The sequence below is a fragment of the Natrix helvetica genome (assembly GCF_964273705.1).
Source record: "Natrix helvetica genome assembly, chromosome: Z".
NCBI lineage: Eukaryota > Metazoa > Chordata > Lepidosauria > Squamata > Natricidae > Natrix > Natrix helvetica.
In genome coordinates this window covers 103,628,370-103,644,428 of record NC_138554.1, presented here as the reverse complement: position 1 = coordinate 103,644,428, position 16,059 = coordinate 103,628,370, and the positions used below count along the sequence as shown (strand labels likewise).

The 16,059-nt window shown below is 42.9% G+C and overlaps 1 protein-coding gene across 1 annotated transcript in view; it reads left to right on the top strand.

Moving 5' to 3' along the window:
- AHR (aryl hydrocarbon receptor) overlaps positions 1-16,059 on the top strand; it is a 68,796-nt gene that overhangs the window by 13,482 nt on the left and 39,255 nt on the right. The window contains exon 2 of the mRNA XM_081933743.1: positions 9,757-9,944. Coding sequence (XP_081789869.1) covers positions 9,757-9,944 — 188 coding nt within the window. The remainder of the gene's footprint in view (positions 1-9,756; positions 9,945-16,059) is intronic.

Below are 16,059 nucleotides of genomic sequence, written 5' to 3'. Positions count from 1 at the left end.
AAACTTAAAAATCATTAATCTCCAACTCCCTTGCGCATAGCCAGACATTATGCGTTTAGACAGAAGACCCAGAGAGAAGGGGAATCTGTGAGCGATTACATGACTTCCCTCAGAACAGTGGCCCTGCACTGTGACTTTCCTGTGCTGGATGATGCCCTGTTAGGACAACTGGTCTGTGGTATCAAAGACCTCAGACTTCAGCGACGCTTGCTGGCACGAAAAGAGCTGAGCCTTCAGGCAGCCATGGATGAAATGTTGGACAAATCCACCACAGAAATTCAGAGATTTCTGCCACCAGCCACCCATGCCAGCAGGGGCCATGCTGTCCACCATGAAGAAGACAAAGAAGACTTCTCGGACGAGGAAGAAGAGATTAACCGCCTAAAACTGGCCACCAGGAAAAAATGGACGGGCTGATTTTTTACCTTAGGCGGATTGCCTGAGTTGTGGCGGGAACCATGCAAGGTCAGTCTGCAGGTTCAAAGCCGCGATATGCCATCGGTGTGACAGGAAAGGACATTTAGCCAAGGTCTGCAGAGCAGCTATGCCAATCGCTGACCCACCTCTGGAGCATGCCTTGTCTAGACAATTCATAAAAAGACTTCCCAAACACCACGAAGACTGCTTTGACATCACAGGTGACCCGCAGCACCCTGATTGGGCTATCAGCCATGCGTCCCTGATTAAGCCTACCCATAAGATATACCTGACTGTGCGCATAGAGGGAGAGCCCTGCAAGATGGAAGTGGACACTGGCTCTTCCAAATCCCTGGTCTCTTGGGCTACTAGTGCCCAGCCTAACCAAAGCTCAACTCAGGCAGTGCCCGCTTCGCCTCAGAGACTATCAAGGACAGCCAATACCCATTGTGGGTTGTGGCACATTCACCATAGCCAGCAATAACTTCCAGGGGCCTCTTCCCCTCATCATTGTAGATGGCCATCTGCCCAGCCTCTTGGGGCTTGACTGGTTCTCCGCATTGGGGCTCAACGTCTCCGGCATCCACTGTTGTTCCAGATTCCGTTGCCGCGCTGGCCAGCGAGTTTGCAGACGTATTTGACAACAAGCTTGATAAATATAATGGGACCCCCATTTCTTTTAACTTGGACCCCCAAGTGGTGCCAATACATCTAAAACCCAGCAGAGTGCTTTTTGCTCTTCGGCCCAAAGTAGATTTAGAGCTACATAAATTAATAGCACAAGGAGTGCTCGAAGCCGTAGACCACTCTCCCTGGGAGACCCCCATAGTAATACCTATTAAGCAGGATAGTAGTATTAGAATTTACGGGGATTTTAAATGCACCATTAATAAAGGGTTGCAAGCCAACCCTTACCCAGTGCCAGTGGTTCAACATCTGCTCCATTCCTTGGGCCAGGGAAACATTTTTGCCAAGTTAGATTGACCCAAGCATACCAGCAGCTCTCAGTGGACGAAGCCACTGCCATGGCTCAAACTATCGTAACACACCGGGCAGCTTTCAAATGTAAACACTTGCAATTTGGGGTCAGTGTAGCCCCGGGTATTTTCCAGAGCCTAATGGAGCGAATGCTCCACGGGCTGCCAGGGGTGGTACCCTATTTCGATGACATGCTTATATCTGCTTTAGATCAAGCTGAGCTTGTCAATAAATTAAGAGCAGTCCTGACCCATTTCCGCCAGTGGGGCGGAAATTCAAACAAGAAAAGTGTAGGATAGGGATCACCAGTGTAGAATTTTTGGGGTATCTAGTTGATTCCAAAGGCATCCACCCTACTCCGTCCAAGGTAAAGGCAATTAAGAAAGCCCCCACGCTCTCCTCTAAGGCTGAACTGCAAGCCTTTTTGGGGCTGCTTAATTTTTATTATTTTTTTACCCCATAAGGCGTCTTTGGCAGAGCCTCTTCATAGGATCCTGGACTCCAAGACACCCTGGCATTAAGGGTCTAAGAAAGCCCAAGCCTTTAGGGCAGTTAAGGATGTCCTTACATCCAAATCTTTATTAGTGCAATGCAGTGATCGCCTCTCATTAACTTTGGCGTGCGATGCATCGCCTTATGGCATTGGGGCCGTTCTGAGTCACATCCTACCTAATGGCTCAGAAGCCCCAATTGCTTATTATTCACACACGCTCTCAGCAGCTGAAGGAAATTACAGTCAGCTGGATAAGGAGGCCCTACTTGCTGTAGCAGGGGGTAAAGCAGTTTCACGATTACATTTATGGTCTTTTTTTCACTTAGTGACAGACCATAAACCCCTCTTGGGTATTCTGGCGGGGGATCACCAGACAACTTAGATTTTGTCTCCAAGAATGTCCAGATGGACAGTCTTTCTAGCGGCGTATAATTATCAGCTACAATATAGGCCAGGAAAAAACTTAGGGCATGCTGATGCCCTCAGTCGCTGCCCTCTGCCAGTGCCTGTTTTGGACCCTGCTCCTACAGTTTTGGTCTTAATTGAAGAGTTGGCCATGCCAGTATCTCCCCGGGATATTGCCAGGCTCTCGGCCACAGACCCCATTTTGGCCCAAGTTTTGGACTGGGTGCGCAGGGGGTGGCCACAGGGACCAGTAGATCCTGAGTTTCACATGTATTATATACGGCAGCATGAACTCTCCATCCTTAATGAGTGCCTGTTATGGGGCAATAGGGTGGTAGCTCCCCAAAGCTTAAGTCCCCAATTTTAAGTTGCCTGCACACTGCTCGCCCAGGCATTATGTGCATGAAGGCTTTGGGCCAAAGCTACGTGTGGTGGCCCAAGATTGACCAGGAAATAGAAAACTGGGTAGCCACCTGCCAGCAGTGCCAGCAATCTAGACCAGCTCCCCCTTATGTGCCCATCAGGGAATGGGACATGGCCCGGGCTTCATGGGCACGAGTCCATTTCGATTTCGCCGGTCTGTTCTTAAGGCAGAACTTCTTGGTCCTCGAAGTGGGTGGAGCTGGCACTCATGCCATCCACCACTTTGGAGGCCGTAATTACAGTGCTGGGGAGGCTATTTATGATCCATGGGTTGCCTGACGTGGTGGTGACTGACAATGGGCCCCAGTTCACGTCGGCACCCTTCCAGTTGTTTTTAGGCCAGCATGGCATACGAAATGCCCCGACGGCCCCGTTCCACCCGGCCAGAAATGGCCTGGCAGAACGAACTGTCTGGTTGGCTAAGGAGGCATTGGGCTGCCTGGGGCCAGGGAATTGGCACGACAAACTGTCCCAATACCTCCTGGCACAGCATACAACCCCATGCCCAATCACCAAGCAAAGTCCCCGCAGAACGGCTTATGGGTTGTCTGCTCTGGACAACCCTAGACCGGTTACACCCTGGTTATGCAGCAGAGAAAAGCCCTCTTGCAGGCAACTCCACACGGGCCTTTAATGTGGGAGACCCAGTCTACGCCCAAAACTATGGGGCCAAGCCAAGATGGCTTCCCGGACAAATCACGCAACTAACTGACCCTACTCTTATAAGGTCCAGCTCAATGACAGGTGAATGTGGCGCCGTCACGTCAACCATCTTAGACGGTGAGCCACCAGCGCAGCAGACCAACGCCCGCTATAGGCCCAATCCTGCCCCGGAGAACTAATATTGACCGAAGCTGCTACAGCTCAGACAGCCGGACGCAATCCCCCTGATGCGTTCTTGTCACCAGGCTTACCTGAGAATCTGGTCAGTCCCACGGTGGTCCAGTTTCTCACCAAATCAGCTGTGCAGTGTCCTGGTATTCCACAGGACTCTCCACCAGCAGCTCCTCCTTTGGCCACCGCCCCTGAACTAAGGCGATCTGGGCGGAGCCGATGTCGGCCGGCGTATTTGGCTGACTACTTATGTGCTAACTGGGAGGAGAGGGGTGTTAAGTCCTTGAGGCTGCGACACCATTGACTATCATTGCCGGCCCCTGACTGGTTGAAACGTGAGCAGCCAGCTGGCGGGAGAATGCAGCCATTCTATTGGTTCAGCGTCTGACAGCTCTAGTATAAAAAGGGCTGTCAGCTGTCAAATGTTGCTATTTGCCTGGTCAAGGTTTACCTTACATTTTGCCGTATTATACTGTTAATAAAGGTTGTGTTAGGTTCAACCTGCCTTGCCTCAGTTCCTGTCTGCCTCGTTCTCGCTACAGAACACAAAGTCAATGGGGAAACCAGGTTCATTTAATCACCATGTTACTAATTTAACAATTGCATTCAGTTAACAAATATGGCAAGAAAAGTCATAACATGGGGCAAAACTCAATAAAATTTCCCTTAGCAACATAAATTTTTTTGGGTCAATTATGGTCATAAGTAGAGGACTACCTCTCCTTATGGAAAATGCTATAATATGACTCAAAAATTTTAGGGCAGACATGTCCCTGTTTGCATCTTACATGTGCCACTATATGTTGGACTGTGTCTGAGACCTCTTTGCACAGTCTGCATCTCAGGTCTAGTGTGGTAGATCCCTGTTTCTATAGATTTGATATCCATGATCAGTGCCTCAGTGCTGTTTTTTAGTCCTGCCTTTTGTAGCCACTGATAGCATTTCCCAATATCAGTCATCTTAGATCATCCCATATATGGTGTCATCTACTGTCTCATTCTTTTAGTAGCTCCTCTTTATGTACCATTTTATTGATGTGTTCCTGCAGGACAGTTACTTTTGATATTCACCAGATTGCCTGTCCTCTTTCTGGTCAATGTAAAATCTCTAGTGTTGGATTTGGGTTGGAAACATCCATATCTTGTGAGATCTTGGAGATTTCACTTCAGCAACTTCCACATCTTCCTTTTTGCCAATTCACTACACCCACGTGCATCTGATGATTGGCAGGCTTTTATGTTGATGATATGAACCTTTTTCTAGCTCTTCAGGTCATATTTTTGGGTGGTACTTGCTTGCTGGCTTTTTTTCTTTGCCTTCTCATGGTTCTAATATGACTGTGAGATACCAAGGTCCTTGTAGCTGGTCAGTATGTAGCCTGCTCTAGTTCTTATCAGTTTCAACTACTGTATTTTTCGGAGTATAAGACACACCGGAGTATAAGATGCACCAAGGTTTTGAAGAGGCAAATAAAAAAAAGTTTTTGCAAACCTCCCAAAAATGGCCTGTTTTTCATGAAAACGGGCCTGTTTCCCCCCCCCCCCAAGGCATGAATAGCCTTTAGAGGGCTTGCAGAGTGCTCTTGGGGGGTGGGGAGGCAGAAATGAGCAAACAATGGCCCATTTTGTGTTCATTTCTGCTCTCCCCAGCCCCCAAGAGCTCTCTAAAAGCTTCCTACAAGCTATGCACGGCCATTTTAGTGAAGGGGGCGGAATTTCGGGAGACAAAAAATGCTGTATTCAGTTTATAAGATGCACCCAGATTTTCAGCCTCTTTTTTGAGGGAGAAGGGTGCGTCTTATACTCCAAAAAATACAGTACTTTCCCTCTCTTTACTTTCATCTGGCCACACTTCTCTAGTCCAAAGGCATCCCAATCAGAGGTGGGTTCCTACCAGTTCAGCCGAACTGGTAGTGGTATGCCAGCCTGGGGTTGCAGAACCAGCAGCGACCCAGGCTGGCCATGCCCCCAAACCACTTTCCCGGTTGCCACCATCGCCGGTACCATCTTTTTTTGAAGTTCTGTGCATGCGCAGAACAATTTCCATTGAATTGCGTATGGTCGCAAAGTGCACGCACTAGCAAACTGGCAGTAACGTTGGATAGAATTCACTCCTGATCCCAATGTCATCATTAGCTTTATGTCAGTTTGTTCCATTCACTCATAGCATACTGCTTGTTATCATCCATGTAGAAGAGGTGGTTGGCGGTAGTTCCACTCTTGAACTTTTATCCATGTCTAGTCTTTCTGATTATATTGCTGAGGATTCTAAACTGTTCGGAACAGCAGCAGAGACAGTGCATTACTTTAGTATACGTCACATATGGTGGTCACATATGTGACTGTCTTGAGTTGATTTCCATTGTTGTTTTTCACAATTCGATTAAGTTGTTAGGAAAGTCCATAGTGTGCTGTTAACTTTGTATAGTATTCACAGACTCACACATAGTCAATTCAGGCTATACTCAGATTGGTCTGTCTAGAACTTGAGGCTTGGATGACTGCTCTATGAACCTGATCTTGTCCCCAATGCCCTTCTGAGCTGTGCTAGTGTAATTATCCATATAGTCTTGTAGCACAGTGGCTATAATGCTTGATATAATTTTCTCTGTTGTGGGGAAAGAAGTTATTGGCCTATAGTTAGATGGTGCTGTCCTTTGTTAGGGTTTTACCTAAACATCACTGTCCTTCCTTGTGTTAGTTAGAAAGGTGGGAGCCTGCTCTTAGATGCTGGCTCATTTGTGCTACTCTGGGTGGAAACTTGTTACTAACAGCTGTTCATTTTTGCTGCTAGCATTCATGCTAATTCTTAGCCCGTAGATATGGATCATATCTGGGCCAGGTGCCGTCCAGCTCTCCATTTCTTGGCCTGCTATTGGATGCATTGCTACTGTGCCGATCATTAGTGCCTATTCTGGGAGATTGTTGTGGTATGTTCTCAAGTGCTTTGCATTGGGATAATAGGTCTTTTTCTCCTGTATTTTTCCACGCCTATTCAGTTTTTGGTATTGGTATGCTGCTATTACTATATTGTATTGGGGGTACCTTGGATAGTTATTTGGAAATAAGACATTTATCTTCTTGCCCTCTCCTTCTGTAGTTCCTTAGCCTGGTAGCTGTGCTTTGAACCCTTGTTTAGCAGGTTCTAGGGCCTCAGATAGAGTCATGCCACTGTATTTTTTAAATAACTGAATGTTATCCTTAATCTTCACATCCTTCTGTAGTTCCACCAGCTGACTAACTTTCGTATAAGTTGCTGAGGAAATAAGGCGCATGCTCCAGCTGCCAAACTTAATGGGACAATATAAATAATGGAATTGTCATTGTTCAGATACACTGACCTCATGCAATGTATGGCGGTACAACATTTCATTTTCACACAATTATCAGATAAAAAGACAGTGTTTGTTTCTTGGATTATTGCCGCCCACGCAACTCTCAGAATTTGGAAACTTATATTTATTATGGCCATTTTATGTATTATTTTTTGCAACAGTATTCTTGACTAAATTTCTACAGTATTTATTTTGTTATACTACAGCTAATATTGTAATCTGATTCCTATAATATTTATCATACTTTACCTATTTTGTTTTTGTTTCTACAATTGCTGCAGTCTTTTTGAAGCTGTAGTGAACTGTCCTCTTAGTCTGCATTTTCTAAAGATTCTGAAAGTACTCAATGCTATTCAGAGAGTAAGCTGTTTTGCAAGTTAAGTCTTTGGAGAAATTAGTTGTAGTACTAGGGTCCTCTTTTGATTTGTGACTGCTTCTATTTGTCCAATAAATCTAGCTTAATCGGGCTTGACTTGTTTGTGAAAATACAAGAAGCAGAGTATGCAATTAAGAGAATTAATTCTGGTAGTATAATAGCTTCAAATTGTACTTGGTGGTAGTTAGTAGTAGTAGCTTGAGATCATGATATTATTGAAAATAAAGCAGAAGGTTCTTCTATTTGGTAAATTCATATGCTGCTTTTAAAAGCTTCTAGCAAAGAAGCATAGTGAAACAATTATTCTTCTAGTTGAATTATAAAAGATCTTACAGAATTTTAGGTAGGTTCACCTCTTTGTGTTATGTGTAAAAATAATAAAGGAGGAATTAAATAAACTAGCTTTTTCACACATAATGGAAGAAATCGTAAACAAGCCATGAAATGTTGTAAAATAAGATATTCCATTTTTAGTGTCATCTTATCTAGTCACATATCCTTTAAATATTTTAGGATGATGACTCTTAAAATCAATAGTCCCCTATGAACTTCGAAGGTAATATTTTTGAAAAATTTGAAAGAATGACTAGTTTTGTTTTGACTTCATGATCAGACTGAACCCTTTCATTTACAGTGAACATTCAAGGAGACCTGTTCCATTGTATGATTCACTCTTTTAAAAGCCTTTTTAAAAATCTAGATATTTATTGACTCTTACATTTAAGTTTTTATAAGGATAAAGACATATAATTATTGTAAAAGTCACTCATGATGAAATATTTAACTTTTATCTGGAACAGAATATACCTGATCTAGAAATCAGTAGATAGATGGATTAAAAGTTTCTTCAATTAAATACATTTCTTTGTGCCAACAAAATATATTTTCAATAAACTAGGAGGAATGCCAACTACTGGTTCCATGACCCAATTCACACATTAACCTTGTTGTGTGGGTGGATGTTTGAAAAGCAACTATGTGCATATTATCTGTTTCATAAGCTATTTATGTAACTCTGTAATTCTGGGGACTCAGTTGTACAGTTGCAAATGAAAAATATGTTTCAACAACATAGACACACATACATAACTAAGCCTGCAGTTTAAGGTTCCAAGAGTTCCAAGAGACAGTGCAACATCTGAGGAGAATAGCAACTGAATCTGTTTGATTATACCATCTTATGTAAATATATTTTCAAGTCTTGATAAATGTATTTGTATTCTCTAGTCTAGGATTTAAATATTATAGCTCTGATTGGATATAATAGTTACAGTAGATATAAAAAGTCTATACACCGGTGTTAAAATGCCAGATTTTTCAGTTGTAAAAAAATCAGACCAAGATTAATCACTTCAGAATTTTTTACTTATTATATAACAAATTAGTTGTACCATTTAATTGAAAAACAAACTAAAATCTTTTAGTTTAACAAAAATAACAATAAAAAACATACAATGATGTGAATGAATAAGTGTTCACACCTTTAAACTAATACATTGTCAAAGCACCTTTTAATTTTATTAGTTCTTCGGGGTAGGAGCCTATCAACATGGCACATATTGCCTTGGGAATCTTTGCCCACTCTTCCTTGCAAAAGCACTTTAGATCTGTTGGATTGTAAGAGCATCTCCTGTGCGCAGTCCTCTTCAGGTCACCCTAAATATCTTGGTCTGATTTATTTATATTTTTACATTTCAAAACTTTGGCATTTCAACAGATGCATGTTAGACTTTTTATATCTACTGTATATGACTGTTTGTTTTTATACTGTGTAGGTTTTATAGTGGGTATGAGCTATCGTGAAGTGTGTATAAACTAACTGAAGATTTATGTAAGTGTAGTATATTAAGTGTACATTAATATCAAGCCTATTAAGTATATTATATTAATATTAATATAGGTAGTATATTAATTTCATAAATGTATGTGTAATATTTGAGATCTGGTGTTGTATAGTGGGCAAGATGCTGGATTAGGAACAGAAAGGCCCAGATTGTAGTCCTTTTTTAGGCATAATCAGCTAGGCAACTTTTGACCAGTCACTGTCTAGCTGGCAATTCAAAAAATTATCTAACCACTGGATCAGCACAGCTGATTATAGTTAATTGCTGTCAAAAATAGTAATGTGTAACGTTTTTAAAAATAAAAAATAAAATAAAAAACTTAAATATAAAGTTTCTCTCTTAGTTATAGATGATGCTTACTGATAAAATAGTTGCAAGATACTATTACTTTAAACCCAGATGCATGATCACAATATCCTTCAGCTCTACCTCTTCCCTCCTCCTTCTGCTTCATCTCTTTTTAACAGCTTAACATTCATTTTAACGGAGGAGATACCTTTTAAAACAAAAAAAAAATGTTTAGGACATTTATATTTCACTAGGACCAGTAAGAAAATGTATATATTATTTTGGGATACTTCTGAATGAAACTTGTTATAGGTGAAAACACACACATTTTAAATGTGATCTCACTGTGTCCTATTATTGCAGAATAAAACCTTCCCCTCCTGAAGGAGTGAAGTCAAATCCATCGAAAAGGCATAGAGATCGATTGAATGCTGAGCTGGATCGTCTGGCTGGTCTTCTGCCATTCCCTCAGGATGTTATTGCCAAATTGGATAAACTGTCTGTACTTAGACTGAGTGTGAGTTACCTGAGAGCCAAAAGTTTCTTTGATGGTAAGAAATATGAATTTGTTTTCCTAACTGACCATAGTGTTAGTATTTTCTTGCCCGCTTTTTTCTTCCTCTTTTTTTTAAAGAATTTGATTTTTTTTTTTAAATAAAGTTGTCTTCCTTTTAAAAGTTATGCTCCTTTTAAGCAATATTCTTCTGGCAATTTATTGATGTGCTTCCAACATCTTACCATGTCATTTATTTATTTGTGTGTATGTGTGTATTAAAAAGGACATATTTCTTTCTGAGAGTTAGAAAATAAATGAAAACCTTGACTGAGGAGGAGTTGTGTGTACAATGTTTGTAACTGTACTTTGTACAGTTGCAATTGTACTTTGTATCAATGTGCTATGGAATTGTACAAGAGATTAGAAATGGTGTATATTGTCTCTCATTATCAAAGTGAACTAAATATCTATTAATAATAGGCCATTAGAAGCAGAGGTGGGTTCTGACTGGTTCGGACCAGTTAGACTGAACCGGTAATAACTTGGCGGCCTGGGTCATTGGAACTGGTAGCAACCCAGGCCTGCCACGCCCCCAAACCGGTTCTCTCGGCAGTGTCATAGGTGCCTCTATCTTGTTTTTACCTTCTGTGCATGCACAGAGCAATTTTTGTTGCACTTTGCATGCACACATCAAGCACGTGATGCCCATGTGGCGCATCCCTGAGCAAACTGGCAGCAGCTGCAGCCAGCACCCACTCCTGATTAGAAGGGCTACAATAGAATACAATCACACTGTAGAAACAATGTTCAGAATCTGAAATAATTCTTTAGTTGATTAGATTTGAGAACCCTTTCAAGACCCACTATAGGTTTGGGCTGTTTCTGTCCTTTTCCATCCCTAGTCTTCACATTTCCAGGAAGACAGTCTCAGTGCATAATTTTACAAAATGTACAGAAAAGTAAGTATGGATACCTCTCAAAAACAGTCACAGAAATGAATCTATAGCTTTGTTAAATATTGGTCTTATGAGTTGAGTTACCAGTGGAATTTGTTAGAATAGATAATCTCGTGGAAACAAATCCAAGGCAAAACTTGCATGCTACATTAATTTGGTACTGTGAGTTTTTGGATTTTTCGGGAAAATTTAATGATCAGAATATGTTTTAGAGTAGAGGAATGTTGAGTAGTTGTAAAATACTGAGCTTTTCCCATCTTGTTAATTTCTTCTCAGTGCTTAGGATAGTTCCTTATCAAGGATCTTTCTCTACTTACATCTCATCACTGCACATACAAGATATTCCTATTTTTTGTTTCTATGTATCCACACGATCCTTTCTCTCTGGTCACACGTGTGAGACATCTTAAATCAATCTCAGTTGTTCTTATGCTATGCTAAAGTGCTGTTTTTGTCCCTCGAGCAGACAGCAGTAGTACTAGTTTCAAGATGTGTTAAAATGCCAGCCAAATAGTTGAGTGATTAGTGAATGTCAAGATCAATTTAGTATTTATTAGCCACTTAGGTTGGTCCTAGAATACCTTCATCTGGGCCCCAGACAAAGTCCTCTATTCCCATTTCATTTTTATGTCAAGAGTGCTTGAAAATGTGCCAACCAGCCCATAAATAGGCATGTAACCTTGAAATACAGTTAGATACTAGCAGAATAGTGAGGTAGTGCAGACAAAGCCTTAGTGCTTTTCATATTGACTCTGTTTTTGCCTGTTTGCACTTTTTCTTTTCTGAGTAAGCCTATTTACCAGCCTGTTCTGTGAGTTTATGAAGCAAAGAAGAATAAATTGAAGACAAGAATTAGATTCACTCTACTGTATTTCAGCTATATTGGACAATCCTTTCACCCCAAAATAAAATTCAAAAATAAATGGTTGCTAATAAGGACACTTAAGTTTGGATTTTGGCTATCTATTCTCATATATCGGGGTGGGAGGGGGGGTGATGGAATAGCGAGGTGTAAGAATATAGCAATAACACTAGCAATAGAATGTAGACTTACATATCCCTTCATAGTGCTTTACAGCCCTCTCTAAGTGGCTTACAAAGTCAACCTATTGCCCCCAACAATCTTGAGTCCTTATTTTACAGACCTTGGAAGGATGGAAGTCTGAGTCAATCTTGAGCTGGTCAGGATCAGAGTTTGCGTGCAATACTGCATTTTAACCACTGCACCACGACAGCTGCTAATGTTGTTAGGAAAGCCAATTTGGTGTGGAGGTTAAAACATCAGGCTGGAAACTGGGAGACTAGTTCCACTTTAGGCACAAAGCCAGCTGAATGATCTTGGGCCAGTCACTTTCTTTCATCCTAGAAAGGAGACAATGGCAAACAATTTTTTTAAAAAAACCTTGCCAATAAAGTTGCAGGAACCTTTTCACGCAATCTTTGAGAATTGGACATGATTGAACAGAAATAATAATAAAAAAGAACATATTAAAATAATGGATGTGTCTAGTTCTATTTGAACAACTGATATCAGTGAGTCTGTTTTAGAACTATTATAGTATAGATCAAGGCATAGACTTATATTAGATGCTTAAGCAACCTACACTTTGCATTCCTGCTATATAATCTTCAGTGTCGACAGAGATTTAGATTTAGAAATACCTGTAAGGTGATTTCAGAAAAAAGCCACAATGTATTGTTGTCTTTCACCTTCTTCTGTATACATCCCCACCCCATGCAGATATGACTTCATCTGTTTGTAGCATGCCAGGCTTATGTAGCCTGCAGTATAATAGTGTTTTATGGAAACAATAACCAGTAAAGTTAGAAAGCTCTCGTCGGCTGGCAACCATATACATGCCTCTCTTGCTTGTTGGCCTCCTTTGCTATAGTTAATCATGGAGTTACATGAAAGAGAGCATAATTAGTGGAAAGATGTAAAAATACAGTTTTACACATGAAGCAGGTTCTAACACATAAGTATTAGTTAGTATTGTTAGTTAGTAATATAATTCAATAAAGTATTGAATGATAAAATGTCTTGTAAATGTAAAAATGTTCTATTTTGCTTGTGGGTTTAGTTGATAGGTTTTTGTTAAAAGTTTGTTGAAGTAAAAGGGAAATGCTAAATGAATAACAGGATACAAATGAGGGGTGTGTGAATTCCTGAGGAAAGTTAAAATATAAACCTGCAATCATATGATCACATTTAAAAGGAAACCGAAGCTTTATCCGAAACAATAGATTTTTCTTCCCCAAAGAAAACACTTGCCTTTTTCTAGATTTAAACAATCCAGTTAGGAAGTTGGTTAATCCAAGACCAGAACAGGCTTACTTGTGAGAATGTTTTATGAAACAGTACATCTTAAGCAATATGTTATTTTTTAAAGTGATCAAATGGCAATGTTAAAATATTTGCTATTCTTGGCATTCAAGTATTATTTCACTCCTTATTACAGGGGTGAACAATTAATTTTCCCAAAGGGCAACATGAGAAACTGGGACTATTGTGGAGGGCTGCCACTACCCATGCTGCTACCCCATCCCACCAATGCGAGACTCCCAACATTCCATTCTCCCCTGATACTGCACCTCAGGCAGCATTGTCCTCCACATCCCCCATGCTATGAGATCCGCCAAAGGTGCTGCTAATATTGTGGGTCAGACAAGGAGAACCAAGGGGTAACACGAGGCCCATGGATGGTAAAATGCAAGGTCTGCTTTATTACAATTGAAAGAAGCAAGTTTGCACACACTATTCTCTGATGTAATGTTAAATTTTCTATCAAGCATAAGGAATCGGGAGCATGAGCGGTAAAAATGAATATAGGCTTATTGCATGCTAATACTCTCTGCAGGAATCTGAGCTATTAACAGTCAAAGCAAATTTGTTGTAGATAAGAGTCAATAGAATTCAAGGTGGGTGGTGGCCTACTCTTGTGGGCAGGAAAAGATGGAGATTAATGATGCTCTTGACCCTTCCCTCGGGCTCATCCTGGTCATCTCCTACATTTTCACTTTTTATATCTCTCTTTCTACTTTTGTATAAACAATGTTTAAACTAAGCCAGGCAGGTCATATTGAGCATGGTTTCTAGAATTCTTCTTTTCAGGAAAGCCTCCGGAGCCTAGGGAGAGTGAAAGCTCCCACACACCGGGGGGGACGGACGCATGCATTTGTAGGGGTTTGTGCTTGCATGTGCCAGTTGGGGGTTGTGCACACATGCACAGATGGGGGGGCAGGCATATGCGTGTGATAGCATGCGCACACAGTTTTGGCACACCTTTAGAAAAAGTTAGCCATCACTGTCCTATACCATTTCAGGCAAAAGATTGTCTGGTCTCTTCTTAAAAACTTCCAGTTTTGGAGCATCCACAACTTCTGGAGGCAAGTTGTTCCACTGATTAATTGTTCTAACTGCCAGGAAATTTCTCCTTAGTTCTAGGTTGCTTTTCTCCTTGATTAGTTTCCATCCATTACTTCTTGTCCTGCCTTCAGTTTCTTTGAAGAATAGATTGTACCCTTCTTTCTTGTGGCAGCCCTTCAAATATTGGAACACTGCTATCATGTCACTTCTAGTCCTTTTTAATAAAGTAGGCATACCTGATTTCTTCAACTATCCCAATCCAGTCCCCTAATCATCTTTGTTGCTCTTCTCTCAGTCTCAACATTTTTTTTATTGTGATGTTCAAAACTGGATGCAATATTCCAAGTATGGTCTTACCAAGGCATTATAAATTGGTATTAACACTTCACATGATCTTGATTCTGTCCTCTGTTAATGTATCGTAGGGCTATATTGGTTTTTCTGGCAGCTGAAGCACACAGCTGGCTCATATTAAGATTCCAAGATCTTTTTCATAGTAATTACTATTGAGACAGGTACCATCTATATTATACTTGTGCATTGGGTTTTTCTTACATAAATGTAGAACTTTTGCCACCATTGAATTTCATTTTGTTAGATAGAGCCCAATGTTCAAATCTGCCATGATCCTTCTGCATCTTAGTCTATCTCCTAGAGCAGCGATGGCGAACCTTTTTTGGCTCGCGTGCCATAAGTGGGGGGAGCGCGGGGGGGTCGTGTGCGGGCGTGCCGCACCCATAATGCAACGCGCCCCCCAGTGCGCATGCGCGCACAACGCGCCCATTTTTGCATGCTTTTTTCGCCCTCCCCAGGCTCCAGAGGCTTTATAGGAGCCTGGGGAGGGCGAAAAGAGCCTCCCCCGGCCCCCGGAGGCCCTCTGGAGGCTTCAGGGAACGTCCGGAGACTTCCCTGAAGCCTTCGGAACACTTAAAACCACCCTCCGAGCAACCCGGAAGTGACTTCCGGGTTGCTCGGATGGTCGTTTTAAGAGCTCTGAAGGCTTCAGGGAATCCTCGGGACGGTCCCTGAACAGGCACGAGACGTACGTCTCAATCGCCCAGGCTCGGAACACCTCCGCTGCGCGGCACCTCGGGCCCGGTGTCCTGACACCGCTCCGCCCAGCCTCTGCGCACTCGCCAGGGCCCGGCGTTCACATCGCCGCCGCCGCCGCCAGGGCGGGCGCAGCTGAGGCCTGACGGATTTCCCTTTGGCCAAGCCCGTCCTGGTGGCGGCGGCGGCGGCAGCGATGTGAAGGCCGGGCCCTAGCGAGCGCGCAGAGGCTGGGCGGAGCGGCGCAAGGGATTGAGGCGGCTGCGCGGCCGTCAGGTCTCGGCCGCGCCGCCCTCGCCTCCTCCTCTAGCCGCGCCACGCCAGGCAGGCCGCACAGCCGCCTCGATCCCGGCCTTAGGCGGCGCCGCGCCGCGCTCAATAGTCGCAACTCAGCTGCCTGCTGCTTTTCCCCTCCTTTGTCTCCCAGCCGGGGCGGCCCGCCGCCGAGGTGCGACTATTGCCGCCGCTGCTGCCGCCATTCACAGGACCCGCCTCTCACCCTCTTCCTCCAGTCGGCAGGCTCCGATTCATTTGCTGCCTGCCAGGCCCTGGCGCCGCGTTCGAGCCGGAGGGGGAAAGGAGGAGAAGGAGAAGGAGGACAACAAAGCCCCCTTCGCTTTCCCCGTCCCCCCCCTTTCAGCTTAATCCTTGCGACGCCCGCGAAAAGCCCCGAGGGGACGGATTCCTGTGCGGGACACATGGCAGGAAGGCCATAGAGTCCCCCCTCCCTCCGCCGTCCAGACGGTCCCTGAAGCCTTCAGAACGCTTAAAATGACGCTCCGAGCAACCCGGAAGTC